The sequence below is a fragment of the Oncorhynchus keta genome, chromosome 10 (genome assembly GCF_023373465.1).
Source record: "Oncorhynchus keta strain PuntledgeMale-10-30-2019 chromosome 10, Oket_V2, whole genome shotgun sequence".
Classification (NCBI taxonomy): Eukaryota; Metazoa; Chordata; class Actinopteri; order Salmoniformes; family Salmonidae; genus Oncorhynchus; species Oncorhynchus keta.
The window spans coordinates 52,572,806-52,591,527 of record NC_068430.1 but is presented as its reverse complement, the minus strand read 5'-3'; the positions used below and the strand labels follow the sequence as shown (position 1 = coordinate 52,591,527).

The 18,722-nt window shown below is 39.4% G+C and overlaps 1 protein-coding gene across 2 annotated transcripts in view; it reads left to right on the top strand.

Moving 5' to 3' along the window:
• Positions 1-883: 883 nt before the first annotated feature.
• Positions 884-18,722, top strand: part of LOC118388944 (E3 ubiquitin-protein ligase Itchy-like) — a 61,365-nt gene continuing 43,526 nt past the window's right edge. Inside the window, exons 1-5 of one of the 2 annotated variants that reach the window (XM_035778567.2) lie at positions 884-1,146; positions 10,160-10,228; positions 10,699-10,840; positions 16,313-16,437; positions 18,338-18,469. In XM_035778567.2, the coding sequence (XP_035634460.1) occupies positions 10,204-10,228; positions 10,699-10,840; positions 16,313-16,437; positions 18,338-18,469 (424 nt within the window). In that variant the 5' untranslated portion in view covers positions 884-1,146; positions 10,160-10,203. Of the gene's footprint in view, positions 1,147-10,159; positions 10,229-10,698; positions 10,841-16,312; positions 16,438-18,337; positions 18,470-18,722 lie in introns of those variants that run through there. The other variant, XM_035778568.2, reaches the window with a different exon arrangement.

Genomic DNA, 18,722 nt, shown 5'->3' with positions numbered 1-18,722 from the left:
AAGCATTTCACCATAATGCATAAAGCACATTTTTGTTAAGAAAGTGCTCTGTGAACAGAACAACATCGACTGATGTGAACTCCGTGACAGCTCTGCTTGTCCTGCTTCGCATGCCATTCTCTACTCTCATCTGAGATGCAGAATAAAGCTACTACCGGAAGTGACTTTTTCGGAGCAGATTATGAGAATTTACACAGCAGGTTAGTAGAATTAATGTAGCAGGTTAGGTGAATGAGGTTAAGGTTAGGAAAAGGGTTAGAGTCTGCTAAAATGCTCTTCTAATCTGCGGTGGATTTAGAGCTTTCAACATAAAAAAATACAAAATAATTTTGTAGTATTGAAACAAGATCACCTTCTCTTGGTCACAGAGAGACAAAATCAACTTGTCCTTAGAGCTGAAGTTTGTAACGAGTCAGCAGGCATTTGAATGGTGGAGAACACTGGGCAGAAAATGCTCTGTCATCAGTTACAATTTGTACTGTAACTAAGTATGATCATATTTATTTGAAAGTTATAGGAAATGTGAGATATTAGATTAAGTCGGATATAATTTGATTGTTACTATATTTAGAAAGCATTTCAATCATTTAAACCCCTATTCCCCCACTTTTGTTGAATAGGAAAAATGATATGATTTTTATATTTTTACATTTTAATCATATTTGTACTGTGTACTTGACCTTGTGTCCTAAAAATGACTACACCTCAGCAATGTATAACTATGTTTGATAAATAGATAACATAACTATGAGATTGTAATATTTCTGGTAGTATAAGCATTACTAGGTTTTGTTTATGGCCCTCTCATTATAACGAATTGCAGTGCTTTTGGGTATGTCTATGTAGGCGGAAGTCAGGTTGTGTTTGTTTATTATTTTTGTCTGTCTTTATTAAACTGTGATTGACTACACACTCCAGTACAGTAGGTGGTGGCATGCACCTCTAGTGTTTGTTTGCTAACCGCCGTAATACCATATACGAAGAAGTGAATGGGCTTGTGCAAACCTGGTGGAAACCGTGCCGAGGGCTGTTGAGCGCTACCTGTCAGACATCTTTCTAGTTTTTCTGAGAAATCGTTTACCGTCCACATATGCCTTGGTGGGCGTGAGGGGACATCACAGAAACATTTGCTACCAACCGTCACGGGTAAGACATAATCCAATCGTTTTTATGGAAGAATTGTACATTTTCAAAGATATCCGTAGTTAGTTATTTAGCTTAGGCAGCTAGCTAACGTTAGCTAACAATCTCACCTGTGTGACAGCAAAATGCAAAGCTAGCAAACCTGTGCAAAACTTCGCGACACATGCTACTGACTAAGTAGCTAGTTAATCATTAAGATGGCTAACTATAATCTAGTGTTTGTTCTTATGTATGTTGTGAAGCTAATATGTAATGATAGCTAACTAGCTAACTACTAGAGTTGTTGTTGTTAGCTGTTCGTAACTAGCTAGCTTTTTTGGCCTGCTTTCAACCAGACAGAGCGACCAGGGATTGTTATTGTAATCCCCGTTTTGCTTTTCGCTTGACATTTTCCTCTTTTATTGCTCATATTCCATGTAGCAGTAGGCTATACATTGTTGTATCATTACCCTGTTGAATCAGAAATTATTCAAATAGTATCTACAGGGCAGATAATTTATCTAGCAAACATACAGTAGATACTTTAGTTATCTAACGTGGTTAGGTCTACATTGGTTGTATTTTGCTAACACTAAAACGTGGATTAGTTGGTTAGCTAATTTAGCCGTATATCCCCCCACACAAACTAAAATATGAAGCAATACTAATAACGTTAGTTACTACGCGTTTGTCCTTCTACCAGAACTAGCTAGCTAGTTAATTATGTAAAATCGGATTTGCGTTTTGTAGTGAGAACGTTATATATATTTTTTTATTTTATTTAAATTTAACCTTTAGTTATGGAAGGGGGTTTTGTGGCAACTTCTGACCTTGACATACTTAATGCCACTAGCCTGTGGAAGTCAGGAAACCAAGGGACGAGTCAATGTTTGCCTTCAACCCAGACAGAAAAGTGTGAGCCAGGTCACAGTAACTAAAGAAATGAGGCGAGGGGAACAGTAGGCCAGCATCCTTTATTTTTTAGACTGCCTTGTTTCCTCGGAAGCCCATTGCCACTACCAACATTTGTTTAAAAGGTTGATGTAAAAGGTCAAATTCACATCTTGAAATTATGACCAAGTATTTCAAAATGTTGACTTGCTTATCTAGAAATGTTCTGATACTAAATAGACATTTTGAGATGCACAAGTCAATCCATCTAAATACATTGTAGAGATCAGCACAGCAGGCCGCTGGCAAACATCTGGCGAGCTGGCATTTGCCCCAACAAATATTGACACAAACGTGTTGAAAAGGGGACAAAGTACTGTTGTTTAGACTGATTTGCCTCATGATTTGTGAGCTTGTGCACAATGAATCTGTGCTTCAGTCTGATCAACTGTAGCCTACTGATAACAACCACAGCTGCAGGTAGCCTAGAGATGCCTATGCGCTCTGATCCCCATTGGCCAGGGGAAACGAAGCGGTAACGTCATGTATTTATAGCCTAAGCTATGGATTTATAGCCTAAAATAGGCCTATTTATTTGTGTGAAATGTTAATGTGATCAAATTTGGTTTATATTCTAACTTCGGGTGGCAAGGCTACCTAGACGTTATCAATCACATTATTGACTGGGATTAATAAACACAGTAGTGATGACCTACTGTGTGAGTACATTTTTAATTGGAAATGCAAAGGCCTACACGATGCAACCCAGCATAAAGTAAGCTCAGCCCTGTTAGTTCTATTGTCCAATCTGGCCCCATCATAGCCCATATAAAACTGTTTTACAGCTGGTTTATTACAATGTTCTACTCTACAACTAGGGTTCTCCCCACTCTGGGACCTTGTTGTGAATCACTACATAATGTTACAAATGAAAAATCATGTACAAGTATGGTCTACTATCTCAACATTTCAACTTAGTATCTCAACATTTTGAGTTGCGTGTCTCTAAATTGTGAGTTAGTATCCTCATTTAATATTTTTTTTGGGGGTGGTGGGAATGGGCTTCCATACTGTGGGACCCATTGTCATTCCAAAACATGTTATTAAACAGATATGAACATTTAGGCAAAAATATTTTGTTTCTATTGATTTGGGTGTACTTTATTCAGTCAGACTTAAGACCCATGCACAGTACTGAGACTGCCTTGGTGAAAATTGCAAATGACCTGCTCATGGCTGCAGATTCAGGATCATCTTGACTTTTCTGGAGCTCAGTGCTGCTTTTGACACAGTAAATCACACCATTCTACTGCAGTGCCTCAGAGAACACACTGCCATCTGTGGGACTGCCCTAAACTGGTTCACCTACCTCTCTAACTACAAGCAGGATGTCACCCTCGGTGATACAAGTTCAGATGAGTCCACCATAATCTGTTGGGTCCTACAAGGGTTGGCGCTAGCACCCATTCTCTTCCTAGTCTACATGCTCCCACTTGTCCAGATCTTCAGACAGCACAGTGCCCATTTCCACTGCTTTGCAGATGTCGCACAAGTGTACCTTTAAACAAATCCTGTCTGGAAGAGGTAAAATCTTGGATGCAGAATTACTTCCTTCAACTCAACAGCAGCAAGACAGAGACAATTCTGATACTCACCCCCCAGCAGATCAACATCTCCTGCAGCATCTGTCTTGCGATAGAGGCCACATCATTCCCATCTCCTCAGTCATTAACTTGAGTGGGAAATTCGACCCTGCTCTCTCCTACAATACCCACATTAGTCACATTTGTAAAACGGCATTCTTTCATCTGAAGGAACATTTCCCGCCTAAAACCCTCTCACCATTTCTGATCAAGAAAAGCTTATCCATGCATTCGCGTTCTCTAGAATTGATTATGTGAACACAGTACTTGGGGGACTGCCTGCAAATTCAATTAATAAATTACAGCTCATCCAAAACAATGCTGGAAAACAAAAATGTCTACCCCCATCCATGCATGCCTCCATTGGCTGTCCCTCAATGAATTGCCTTTCAAATTCACTTCGTCTACAAAGCCTTAAATAGCACCGTACCTGCATACTTGTCAGATCTACTCTCACCCTATAAACCTCCACGCACACTACGTTCAGGCCATGCCAAACTGATCCATACCAATAGGACCTGGCTCTGCACAATGGGGTTCTGTGCCTTTTCTTCCCAAGCACCATGCCTTTGGCACTCCATTCCTGACAGTCTCAGAGCTGCTCAAAGCTATTGGGGCTTTTAAAGCAGTCTTTAAAGGTCATGGACAGTCAAAATCATGTTTTTCATGAAGTTGGAGGATATTTGAAGAAAACCAGATCAAATTATGATGACTAAAGGTATGAAAAATGTCTGCTTCTACATTGATAATGTTTTATCAGAAAGTTACTGGTCCCCTCCAGTGTCAAACACTTTGATTCATTATTAAGGGGAAGAGGTGAAATCACCTTAACTCTCATTTTATTACGCCAATGGTAACATGATATTATCTTACCTAATTTAAGTACTGCCTTGTAACCAACATTGGAGAAGGTGTTTTTGTAGAGGGGTTCATATAGCTAAATGACTACTCTACTCTACTCTGTTGCCAACATTTGACTGTAGGATGTCAGCAAATATAATGACGTTTACCCTATTAATCTATTATTATAGGGTAATAGTGAAGACATCAAAACTATGAAATAACACATGGAATCATGAAGTAACCAAAAGTGTTAAGTCAAAATATATTTTAGATTCTTCAAATAGCCACCCTTTGCCTTGATGACAGCTTTACACACTTGACATTCTCTCAACCTGCTTCACCTGGAATGCTTTTCCAACTGTCTTGGAGTTCCCACATATGCTGAGCACTTGTTGGCTGCTTTTCCTTCACTCTGTGGTCCAACTCATCCCAAACCATCTCAATTTGGTTGAGGTCAGGTGATTGTGGAGGCCAGTTCATCTGATGCAACACTCCAGCACTCTCCTTCTTGGAAAGGCTATTTGACCACAGCCTGGAGGTGTGTTGGGTCATTGTCCTGTTGAAAAATTATAGTCCAACTAAGCGCAAACCAGATGGGATGGAGTATCGCTGCAGAATGCTGTCATAGCCATGCTGGTTAAGTGTGCCTTGAATTCTAATAAATCACAGACGGCAAAGCACCATAACACACCTCCTCCACGCTTCACTGTGGGAACCACACATGCAGAGATCATCCGTTGACCTACTCTGCGTCTCACAAAGACACGTCGGTTGGAACCAAAAATATATACAATTTGGATTAATCAAACCAAAGTACAGATTTCTACTGGTCTAATGTCCATTGCTTGTGTTTCTTGGCCCAAGCAAGTATCTTCTTCTTATTGGTGTCCATTAGTAGTGTTTTCTTTGCAGCAATTCGACCATGAAGACCTGATTCACGCAGTCTCCTCTGAACAATTGATGTTGATGTGTCTGTTACTTGAACTCTGAAGCATTTATTTGGGCTGCAATTTCTGAGGCTGGTAACTCTAATGAACTTATCCTCTGCAGCAGAGGTAACTCTGGATCTTCCTTTCCTGTGGCTGTCCTCATGAGACCCCGTTTAATCATAGCGCTTGATGTTTTTTATTTTATTTGTTTAACTAGGCAAGTCATTACAATTTTTGTGACTGCACTTGAAGTTCTTGAAATTTTCTGGATTGACTGACCTTCATGTCTTAAAGTAATGATGGTCTGTCATTTCTCTTTGCTTATTTGAGCTGTTCTTCCGTAATATTGACTTAACCTCTCTAGGGTATGTGGGACGCTAGTGTCCCATCTGGCCAACATCCAGTGAGGTTGCAGAGCGCCAAATTCAATTACAGAAATGCTCATTATAAAAATTCAGAAAACAAAACATATTTTACATAGGTTTAAAGATGAACTTCTTGTTAAACCAATCACAGTGTCATATTTATAAAATGCTTTTCGGCGAAAGCATACCTAGCCCAGAATATACCTAGCCCAGAACATAGCCCAGTTGACAAACTATTACAAACAGTAACCAGCCAAGCAGAAACGTTACAAAATTCAGAAATAGAGATAAAATTCATCCCTTATCTTTGATGATCTTCATATGGTGTTAATCAGAAGACATTCATTTACTCAATACATGTTCCTTTTGTTCGATGAAGTCTCTTTATATCCAAAAACCTCAGTTTTTTTAGCGAGTTTTCTTCAGTAATCCACAGGCTCAAACTCAGTCAAAACAATCAGACAAAAAAATCCTAATTGTATCCGTAAAGTTCATAGAAACATGTAAAACAATGTTTATATTCAATCCTAAATTGTTTTTTTTTGCCTAAATGATCTATAATATTTCCACCGGACAATGACGTCGCCAATATAAAAGGTAAACAAGAAATGCACATGCGCCTGAACACTTTGGGTCCACTTGTTCAGACTGGTCTTACTCCCTCATTTATAAGAATACAAGTCTGAAACGATTTCTAAGGACTGTTGACATCTAGTGGAAGGCATAGGAACTGCAAATGGAGTCAATCAATGGATACTGTAATGGCATTGAATAGAAAAATCAATTCAGGAAGTATTTATTTTTTACACACGATGCACAGAAGGCCCTTTGATAGGAACGCATACGTCCTATGTTATTAGTTGTAAGGAAAACAACCAGGAAGGCAATGCAGACACCAGCCAGAAAATATGCCACGGGGGAAAAGTTTGTGCAAGACCTGTTTTGACTAGAGATGCACAAATGTCTTCATACTTAATCTGGGGAAACACTGGGGAAGTGCTTGAACTCTCGCTGAAGAGTTTGTCAGGCTCAATAAAGCCTCAAACATAATTTGTCCAGTGAAATGGGCTACTACTTAATGTGAATTAATGAGTAGGGGCAACACACCTTCATTGAAACTTGTTAGAAAATAATTTGAAATTGACTAGTTGAAACAGCCTATATATAAATAGCTTGAGGGCAGTGTGGGTTAACTGTCCTGTTGCGTAACAATCGCATTTTGGAACAGTGAGTAAGACCATTCTGACATCGCGCCCATAAAAATAAAAAAAATGTTTGGATGACCGTTAGAGATATTTGGAACTCATGCGTGAAAAGGTTAAGCACACTGTGATTAAAAAGTTAAGACACACAAATGACTCAAGGGAGACAGAAATCAAGATAACTTGTTCCCGAACCGCCACCTCCCGCTGCTGCTGGCCTTCACAGATTCTGCCATTACGGTCCCGAAGTTGCCGGTAATAGGCTACACCAGTGGTCAGCAACCTTTTTTTCCATTTGGAGTTCCAATTTATCATAACTGACATGCAGATCGGTAGAAATGTTATGGTTTTCAAATGTACATGTTTTTTTTTTGCAGAGTAGTTATCAAAAGAGAGACACTTGGAAATATTGTTCAAATAGGCTACATTGAAGAACTACTGTAATTCTCAATGGATGTAAAAACAGACTTAATTTACTTGCTATTTGAGGTGGAGAAAAATTACTTTGAGACGCTCCACAGCTCATTAGTGGTGGTGAGTTAAGAGAATCAGAAATACTATCAGCTCCCCAGATGGTCACATTTTATAAGCCTACATTTGCAAGCAGGCCAGGTAGCCTAAGCCTACTTATATGCATAATCAGGTGCGCGTCCTTACTCAACATTGACAGGAGCGTTTCAAACAAAAGACAATAAATTGACAACTCATTGCCTAAATGGAATTAAATAAACTTGTTTCTCACAAGTGTAGCCTAGGTTGTGCGCTCTGCAAACAATGCGTCCACTCTGACAATGAGAAGAGTAAAAGACTGAAATAATAATAATATATTGATTGCATTAACAGAAATTATGGTAACCAAACAAACATAATTCTGGGAATTAAGGGTGAATGGACTACTGGTGTGCCATCCCCGCGGCGTCCGCAATGGATTAGTCTGCTGAGACAGGCGACAATCGAGATGTTTTTTTTATGCAACGGCTCGACTAAAAAATATAAAAAATATCGGTCGACCAACAGTCTATAAACCAAACAATCGATCAGTTGACTAAATGGGGTCATCCTTAGACATTAATAAGGGATCATAGTGTCATAGTGTTCCTAATGTCTTCTACACTCAGTTTGTTTGTGTATAAATATTTATTTATTTAAAACAATATATATTTTATGCACTTTGATATTATTCTTGTAATATGAAAAATGCGCTTTATAAGTGTAATAAATTATTAGTGCAATATCCTATACATTTTCTCCTTGGTTTTTCCTGCAATTTGCAGTTACTGCATTGATGATTAGCAGATGTAGGATTTTTTTAGACTGCTCCATCCTGCGTCATCATACCAAAGCTTTTATCCCAATCAAAAAGAACTGTCCTACCTACACTGATATGTTTGTCTCAGATTTCCGTGTTTGTTTCCCCCAGCACTGATATATTTTCAATGGCGTGGACTGTGCCATTGGCATATTCTTATACATTAATTTTGAACTTGTTGGCAGATTTGAATGTATACACTGGCCTTACGTAGGTACGCCGTGCATACAGCCAATCCTAGACAACAAGGCCCAGTTGAATACATATAACTTTAGGCTAAATCTTACAATTCTCTTGAAAAGTCGCATACAAATGCATTTTCATAGCTTGTAATCGAAGGAACAGTTTTCCTAAACCTAAATTAAATCGACTTGATTTAATTGTATTGGCTCTGCTTTGGATACAACTCTGCTCACATTAGTGAGTCAGACATGAGATGTTAGCATGCTAGCCTAATTTTGCTAAGAAATATCCTAGCTATGTAGATGCAGTGCATTCGGAAAGTATTCAGATCCCTTGACGTTTTCCCAATTTTGTTACGTTACAGCCTTATTCTAAAATGGATTAAAAACATTTTCCCCCTCATCAATCTACAAACAATACCCCATAATGACGAAGCAAAAACAGGTTTTAGGTCTTTTTTGCAAATATGGCACCATCCCTACGGTGTAGCATGGTGGTGGCAGCATCATGCTGTGAGGATGTTTGTCAGCAGCAGGGACTGGGAGACTATTCAGGATTGAAGGAAAGAAGAAAGGAACAAAGTAGAGAGAGATCCTTGAAAACCTGCTCCAGAGCACTCAGGACCTCAGACTGGGGGTGAAAATTCACATTCCAACAAAACAAGTCTTTGAATGTCCTTTGGGACAAGTCTTTGAATGTCCTTGAGTGGCCCAGCCAGAGCCTGAACTTGAACCCAATCGAACATCTCTGGAGAAACCTGAAAATAGCTTTACAGCGGTGCTCCCCATCCAACCTGACAGAGCTTGAGAGGATCTACAGAGGAAAATGGGAGAACCTCCCCAAATAAAGGTGTGCCAAGCTTGTAGTGTCATATCCAAGAAGACTCAAGGCTGTAATCGCTGCCAAAGGTGCTTAAACAAAGTACTGAGTAAAGGGTCTGAATCCTTATGTAAATGTCATATTTCCACTTTTAACATTTTTTTATATATATGTCTAAACCTGTTTTTGCTTTGTCATTATGGGGTATTGTGTGTAGATTGATGAGGGGGAAAAACTATTTTAATCTGTTTTAGAATAAGACTGTAACGTAACAAAATGTGGACAAGGGAAGGGGTCTGAATTCTTTCCGACTGCACTGTAGATCTAAACCTACATAATCTAAGATATAATGAAATCTATAAACCCAATTTTTAACTAGGACCCACAGTCTGTAACTTTCACCTATGAGCCGCTAGGCCAAACGGCTATCTGAGGACACCAATCAGGGCCTAAAACTATCGGTGACTCATGATGTACTAGTTTGCGTAATCTGGTAATCCAGGAGGGATTTAACTTTTCCTATCCTTCTGATGTAGCTGTGACCACCAATGTCACAGCTCTATGGTAGAACAGGAACATGGTAGTTGGGATTTCCTAGCCTATTAGTATGCCAAGGTAGGCTATGTGTCTACTTCTTATTCTCTGTACAACAAAATGCTCAATGTTAGCATTTCATTGCCTTGTTTAGTTTAAGTCTCCATAGGTTTGTTATAGGCCTAAGTATAGTAGTATATTTAAATGTTCCGTTGACTGCAGTGGGATAATCCCTTGTGTAACCGAGAACGCCTGTAATATAGACGAGTGTCTTGTTTTCTATTGTTTACATTTGATGTCACGTTTGCTTTCTCTGCAGAGCCTGTCGTAACCGAAGTGGGCTTCAGTGTTAATGGCTGAACCATGAAGGCCCAACTTCAAGTTACTGGTGAGTTTTGACCTTTTGTTACACCCTAACTTATAGCCCTGAGTAGCTAATAGTAAAGTGGTGGTATGTTTTTCTTTTTTTCAGTAGGCATTTAATATAGTTTTGTGGATAGAATGGAAATAAGAATCAGCTGCTGACACCCGAGGAGGCAGAAGACACCTTTGAATGGGACTGGGCAGTGCTTATTCTCTATAGGCCTAGCTGATGGCACAGGCTCTGATCAAGTACTTATAGTGTATAGAATCATTTTATTTTGAGGGAACTTTGCTTTTCAGTGGTTCAAAAAAATATAAATAACATGGTAGGATATTAGCAGACCCCAAAACAAGTTTATTGGTTAGGCCTAAGTGAATGTCGTTCTCGCATTTCAAGGTTTATTTCTATATCTCACTTCAGTGACTGATAAGAGCATTTACTACACTTTTGCTTACCATGCTATTTGTGTGTTGTATGTCCTCTTTTGCACACAGTGCTGTCGGCCAAACTGAAGGAGAACAAAAAGAACTGGTTTGGCCCCAGTCCGTACGTGGAGGTGGCTGTGGACGGCCAGTCGAAGAAGACCGAGAAATGCAACAACACACACAACCCCAAATGGAAGCAGTCACTGACAGTGTAACTACAGCAATAATTATTTGCATTAAAATATAAATGTATATTCATTTAGCATACAGTGGTTCTTCCTTATAAAGTTACGAGCTTATGCTGCGACTGTTAGTGGTAGATGGTGGCATTCTGTCATTGCACCACACTATCACAATGGGGAGTTAAAACGCTAATCAAAATATCGTTATCTTTTTAAACAAGACATAGAAAGTTGATTGCAATTTCAGTAAAAAAAATAGAATAATTAAGGAACTTGTCTGTCGGCCCTGCATTAAAAACCAAAGTAGTTTAACTTCTTATGGCTGCAGGGGCAGTATTGAGTCGATTAGATGAAAAGGTGCCCATTGTAAACGGCCAACTCCTCAGTCTCAGTTGCTAATATATGCATATTATTATTAGTATTGGATAGAATACACTCTGAAGTTTCCAAAACTGTCAAAATATTGTCTGTGAGTATAACAGAACTGATATTGCAGGTGAAACCCTGAGGAAAATCAAACCAGGAAGTGACTTCTATTTTGAAAACTCCATGTTCCATAGCCTCCCGTTGCTCCATTTAAAGGGATATCAACCAGAATCCTTTCCCTATCGCTTCCTCAAGGTGTCAACAGTCTTCAGACATAGTTTCATGCTTTTATTTTGATAACATCGTGTCAAGTGTTCACATGAGTTTTGCTCACGCAACAGTGTTTGGGCAGACATTGCCGTTCCCTTTCCTACTGAACAAGACATTTGCGGTTAATATATTATCGATTTATATATTTTAAAAAACAACCTGAGGATGGATTATAAAAAACTTTTGACATGTTTCTGTGGACATGTGTTGTTGTGACGGCTCTTTTCTGTGGATTTCTGAACATAAAGCGCCAAACAAATTTTGGATATAAAAATCATCTTCATGGAACAAAAGGAACATTTATTGTGTAACTGGGAGTCTTGTGACTGAAAACATCCAAAGATCATCAAGGATAAACAATTAATTTGATTGCTTTTCTGATTTTCGTGACCGAGCTGCTTGATGCTAAGTGTACTTAATGTTTGTGGAGCGATCAATGAATTTATACAAACGCTTGGATTGCTTTCGCTGTAAGGCATAATTTCAAAATCTGACACGACAGGTGGATTAACAAAAGGTTTAGCTGTTTTTTCCTATATTGCACTTGTGATTTCATTAATATTTTTAGTAATATTGTTTGAATGTGGCACTATGCTATTCAGCGATTGTTAGATGACAATTATCCTGTTAATGGGATTGCAGCCATAACAGATAATTTCTCTGTAATTAATATTACCTGATTAAACTAATCATGTAAATGTAATTAACTAGAAAATCGGGGCACCACGAAATAATGTTTATTGAGCTGTTCCGAATAAACTCTTAAAGACCTGGTAATCTTTTACATCAATAGCAGTCAATTATTAATCGTCACCTTCTTCAGTCTCATCTGAACATCGTAAACTCTTGGTTATCTTCACTAACCCTGGCTTACAAGTTGAATCAGCAATGCAAAATTTGGTTTATTTATTTACTAATACCTAAACAATCACACAGAACTACATATACACAGGATGGGTCATACATTGATTAATAATTGTCATTAAAGAAAATGTCCCTAGCTGACGGAACAGATTTGACGGCTGGTTACACAAAAAAAGGGGGTTGGGGTTCGAATTAAAGCGCGGGTAGACTGAGGAACAAATAATTTGGTCTCTGATTGGACCTTGTGAAGCTATGCTATCGTAAATACAGAACCTTATGCATTCTAAATAACCGCCCATTTGGAAAAGGAAAATGCAAGAAATATTTACTCTGTGCTGTGCTTCAATAGGTTGGTCATAGATGGAAGGCCATGTTACCCATCAGAGATCTCCCTTGTCCATTGAAGAATATGTCTTGTGGCAGAACGGATACGCTGTAGAACCGTCGTCGTGTGGTAGAACAGATACTTCGTCCGTCCTTTCCTAGCCCACATTTACATCTGGTGCTGCTAACTCAACGGCTAGGATGTATCACTTCTTTTCTGAATAAGAGTTCAACGTTTAAACTAAGTTGCCATACTTTGAGCTCACGCTGAAGTTGGCTTAGTTCTGTAGTTTGATATTAGCCCTTTTAATGTATGGACCGTCGTCCTCGGGAACACAAATGTTACATTTTTGTAAAGGGCTTATGTAGTAGGGAGAGAAGGGAGTGTTTCATAATTCACATCCAATGTCGGCTCACACGGGCGGGGCCACTGAGTTGAGCCTAGTTCACTTATGAAAACCAATTCTCTCATTTAGAAGCTGAAATTACATTTAATCTGTTCACAAATAGTTTCATATTTAAACATTTAAATTGCACAACAGTTCCATGTTAATGTGATAACTATAATGTGTAGACTTTCCAAGATACAGTTCATGTCATCCTATCAATAATAATGTCTCAGATGACAACTGATCTGATATCATTTTCTTTAAGTACCAACGCATATTTTCAACTGGTTGGATTACTGAAATATGGTTCTGTTCACCACCCTTTTGATGTTACCCGACTCTATGTTAACAAAGGGCTGTCCAAGAGTCACTCTCTAGGTTTGAGTGAGTGGAAAAGGGTAAAGGTATTTATGGGGGTCGTAAACCTCACCAACAGGCCAACGTCATGACACCAGTTTAATTTAAGGACCAAAAAATTGACTGCTGTGCCATATAGATTGCAAACGAGTTGGGAAGAGATTTTTGATGTACTGATTCCATGGCACATGGTTTATTAATTGACACAATTTTCCATTTATTATAACCTACTGCAGGCCCAAAACCTATGGGTTTAATCTTCTGAACTTATGTTTATATTGAAGATCGAAGCCACCGCTTAATGAGTTCCGAGAGCCGATCTGTTATCCAACTATTATTTTTATTGAATGACAGAGCATGGGGACTGGTCTTGATAAATCAATCAGATTTCTATTTTGGAATATAAGGATTATTTTGCTCTTCACTTGCAGTCACCTACTAGCTTAGGCCTACAGTACTCTCGACCTGTCTCGTTGTACAGCGCCATATTTTCTTAACTGAAACCTTTTAATTAAATCGCTTTAGCCGTGATTGTAAAATGAATCGGCTGATGCATTGGTCCAGAGCCAGGAGAGTCACGGAGAGTCACCTGTGAGCTCTGGAACGCCACTTTTTTTGTGTGCTTTTTTGTGTGCTTTATTACAAAATGGTAATTTTAATAGCCCGGCTACTGTAGGTGTGAACCCCCCCAACTTGCAATATATTCCATGTTTATTTCAACTACATTTTAGTTGCACTTACCCCAGCTCCACGACCACGGGTAAAACCAAGCTGAGATGATCAATGTATTTGTTGCATTATTGTATCGTAATTTTCTCAAGCCAAAATGTCTTGATGGGCATCACCAGTTCATCTTTCCTTGTAGGCTTTGCAGAGTTACGGATTAATGTTTTCACTTGATGTCAAACAAGTTCGATCAGGTTTAAATTAGGAGACCTACATGTAGAGATGTTATACTGTAGGCCAACCGTAGGCGACATGAGTCTCACTAATGTTGAATAATGTGCTGTTAAAAGTGTTGTAGGTATTTTATTTTTTATTTAACCTTTTTATTTTACTACATAAAGGTCTACTCTGCTGGTGTCTTGACCTAGTTTATGCCCTCATTTGCAATGCAAATCCGGGCGGAAATGTGTTTTGGGCCATTGTCTGCATTTGGTCGATGCCTGGGCCTGCTGCACACAAAGTTCTTTGTTTGTCAGACAAATCATTGCGTCGAAACTACAGAACAAAACAAGAGAACACGCATGTTTACTGTTCTGGGGAGAAAAAAATATATAAAATCTCTTCAACTGTCTTCTGACTGTGATTAGAGCGAAGTTGATTGCCTTTCCCGGGGCTCATCGTTTCTGGATGGACCCATCACTGAATGACAGAAATATTGAAATAAATTGGGCTAATGAAGGCAACATTGTTTCTTACTGGAACACCCAAAGTCATCCAATTGTTATAATAGGATTTGAAGAAAGGTCAGGGAGGTGACAATGAACCCGATGGTCACTCTGACATACCTCCAGAGTTCCTCTGTGGAGATGGGAGAACCTTCCAGAAAGACAAGCATCTCTGCAACACTCCACAAATCAAGCCTTTATGGTAGCGTGGCCAGACGGAAGCCACTCCTCATTAAAAGGCACATGACAGCTCAGAGTTTGCCAAAATGCACCTAAAAACAAGATTGAAGTCTTTGGCCTGAATGCCAAGCGTCATATCTGGAGGAAACCTGGCATCATCCCTATGGTGAAGCATGGTGGCAAAATCGTGGTGGCAGCATCATGCTGTGGGGATGATCCTGCCAGATCCTTGATGAAAATCTGCTCCAGAGCACTCAGGACCTAAGACTGGGGCGAAGGTTCACCTTCCAGCAGGACAAAGACCCAAAGTCTGGCCCGGACTTGAACCCGATCAAACATCTCTGGAGAGACCTGAAAATAGCTGTGCAGCAATGTTCCCCATTCAACCTGACCAGAGCTTGAGAGGATCTGCATAGGAAAATGGGAGAAACTCCCCAAATACAGGTGTGCCAAGCTTGTAGCGTCATAAGGTGCTTCAACAAAGTACTGAGTAAAGGGTCTTATTACTTATGTAATTTCAGTTTTTAATACATTTTTTTTTTTTTTTTTTTTTTTTTTCATTATGGGGTATTGTGTGTAGATTGATACGGGTGAAAAAACATTTGACTATAAATGTTAAATAAATGTTGAATAAATGTTGAATAATTCTGTAACATAACAAAATGTGGAAAAAGTCAAGGTATCTGAATGCTTTGAGAATGCATTGTATATCACTAGTAGTACATTTACTCTTAATTCCTAATCTACACTTTCTTGCTTTGGTTACGTAATTGCTGTTAATGCATTAAATATTATTATTCCAGTCTTCCTGTTATCATTGTTGGAGTGGACACATTGTTTGCACAGTGTACAAACTATGCTACACTTGTGAGAAACGACTTTGTCAATTCAGTCACTGTCTTTTTGTTTGGAGCGCTCCTGTCAATGTTGACTAAGGACGCACACACACAAAGTAGGCCTATAGGCCACCTGGCCTGCTCACAAATGTAGGCATATGTCTTGATTTACCCAGTTTATCAATAGAGATTTACCATTGAAATAAATTACTACCATTATGTTGTTTTTGTAGTTGGATTGGTACAAGGAAAAAAATCACATGGATTTGCATGATTTTATTCATTAATGCATACATTCTAATGTCAAATGTAATGATATTAATCTCAAAGGATCTGTCTGGATCAAGTGCCATTCTGTGACTTTGGCTAATGCGCCTTATTGGTATTGAGTATCGTGATACTAAATCTGTCGAAGTCAAAATTATGGTATCGTGACAATACTATTGTCTCTTCCTTGTGTACTGTTGTATAGTCTACGTGCAGTGTTTAAACCCTAACTAAATATACCTTTTCCCTCTACACAGAATTCTCACACCTTTCAGTAAGCTCATTTTCCGGGTATGGAGTCATCAGACGCTGAAAGCCGACATCTTATTGGGAATGGCTACATTGGAGATCAGTGAAACCCTAAAGTCCAATGATATGAAACGTGAGTTGATTCTCTGTTCCCTGTAAGGCACAGAGCAGGTAGTATGAAATATGATGATCTGAAATCTCTGACTCTTTGATACTGGAAAAGCGTGATGCATTTGGACATAAGATATACAGTGCCTTCGGAAAGTATTCAGACCCCTTGACTTTTTCCACATTTTGTTACATTACAGCCTTATTCTGAAATGTTAAATGTTTTTTCCCCCCTCATCAGTCTACACACAATACCCAATAATGACAAAGCAAAAATAGGTTTTTAGACATTTTAGAAAATGTAAAAAAAATAAACTATCTCAGTACTTTGTTGAAACACCGTTGGCAGCGTTTACAGCCTTGAGTCTTGGGTATGACGCTACAAGCTTGGCAGACCTGTATGTGGGGAGTTTCTCCCATTCCTCTCTGCAGATCCTCTCAAGCTCTGTCAGGTTGGATGGGTAGCGTTGCTGCACAGCTATTCAAGTCCGGGCACTGGCTGGGCCACTCAAGGACATTCAGAGACTTGTCGCTAAGCCTCTCCTGTGTTGTCTTGGCTGTGGGTCGTTGTCCAGTTGGAAGGTAAACCTTCACCTTTGACAAACTTCAAGCGGGCTGTCATGCCTTTTACTGAGGAGTGGCTTCCGTCTGGTCACTCTAGCATTTGGTGGAGTGCTGCAGACATGGGTGTCATTCGAGAAAGTTCTCCCATCTCCACAGAGGAACTCTAGAGCTCTGTCAGAGTGACCATCAGGTTCTTGGTCACCTCCCTGACCAAGGCCCTTCTCCCCCGATTTCTCAGATTGGCTGTGCGGCCAGCTCTTGTAAGAATCTTGGTGGTTCCAAACTTCTTCCATGTAAGAACAATGGCCACTATTTTCTTGGGGACCTTTAATGCTGCAGACAGTTTTTTGGTACCCTTCCCCAGATCTGTCCCTTGACACAATCCTGTTTCGGAGCTCTATTGACAATTCCTTCGTCCTCATGGCTTGGTTTTTGCTCTGACATGCACTGGCAACTGTGGGACTTTATATAGACCGGTGTGTGCCTTTCCAAATCATGCCCAATCAATTGAATTTACCACAGGTGGAAACAGGATGCACCTGAGCTAAATTTTGAGTAACATTATATAAAAAAAACCTTTCGCTTTGTCATTATGGGGTAGTGTGTGTGTAGATTGCCCAGGATTTTTTTTGTTGTTCATCCATTAGAAGAAGGCTGTGACGTAACAATGTGAAAAAGTCAAGGGGTCCGAAGGCACTGAACAAGGGCTTTGCAATATATATTTACATATAGTCCTTTATATACTAACATACTTTTTTGTCTTGTCAAGGCCTTCATATAGGCCTATATCTGTCTGACTGTGCACACGCGTTATGGAAGAATGAGATTTTCTTCTCTAATCCACTATTTCATACATGTATGGTATTATTTGTGATGCAACCCTCACTCCAGCTTATATTAGCCCACTCTTGACTTTCACTCAAGCAGGTGAATGGGCTTACTCTGCCAATACAGTGAGCCCTTTCGGTCATGGTCGGCATGTGACCCTCAAACACCCGATTCATAAATTATTGCTCTACAGTCAGAGGTCAAAGGAACCAGACACACCATCTATCAAAGCTAATGAATAAAAATGATAATATGGTACATAAATGCTTTTCATACTTGTTGTCCCAGCCATAGCTTTTTCAGGAACACTAGTCATATTTCTCACATGAGATGGGAATAGATCTAGGCTAGAATTCAAGCTTATCCACCACATCCATGCTTATACTGTCTTTAGTTTGTTTACAAACTGGCATGTGCGTACACGTGCTTACATGCCTGTATGTATGTGTGCGCGTGCTTACATGCCTGTGTGTGTGCGCATGTATGTGTGGCGTGCATGCCATATCTCTCAACTCTCCTCTCCTGTGTGTCAGTCTCTGAGGTGGTGCACACCCTGCAGCTGTGTTCAGACCGAGACCACACTGACGTGGTGGGGGACCTGTCAGTCTGTCTGGACGGCATGCAGGTGGACCCAGAGACATTCACCTCTGCAGAGAGGGACCATGGTGAGAGTCATGTGATTTTAAAAGGGATTGTTCACCTGAATAACAAAATTACGTATTGGTTTATCGTGTATAAATGCTAATATACACTACCGGTCAGAAGTTTTAGAACACCTACTCATTCAAGGGATGTTCTTTATTTGTACTATTTTCTACATTTTAGAATAATAGTGAAGACGTCAACTTTGAAATAACACATACAGAATCATGTAGTAACCCAAAGTCATGTAGTAATCATGTAGTAACCCAAATGCCA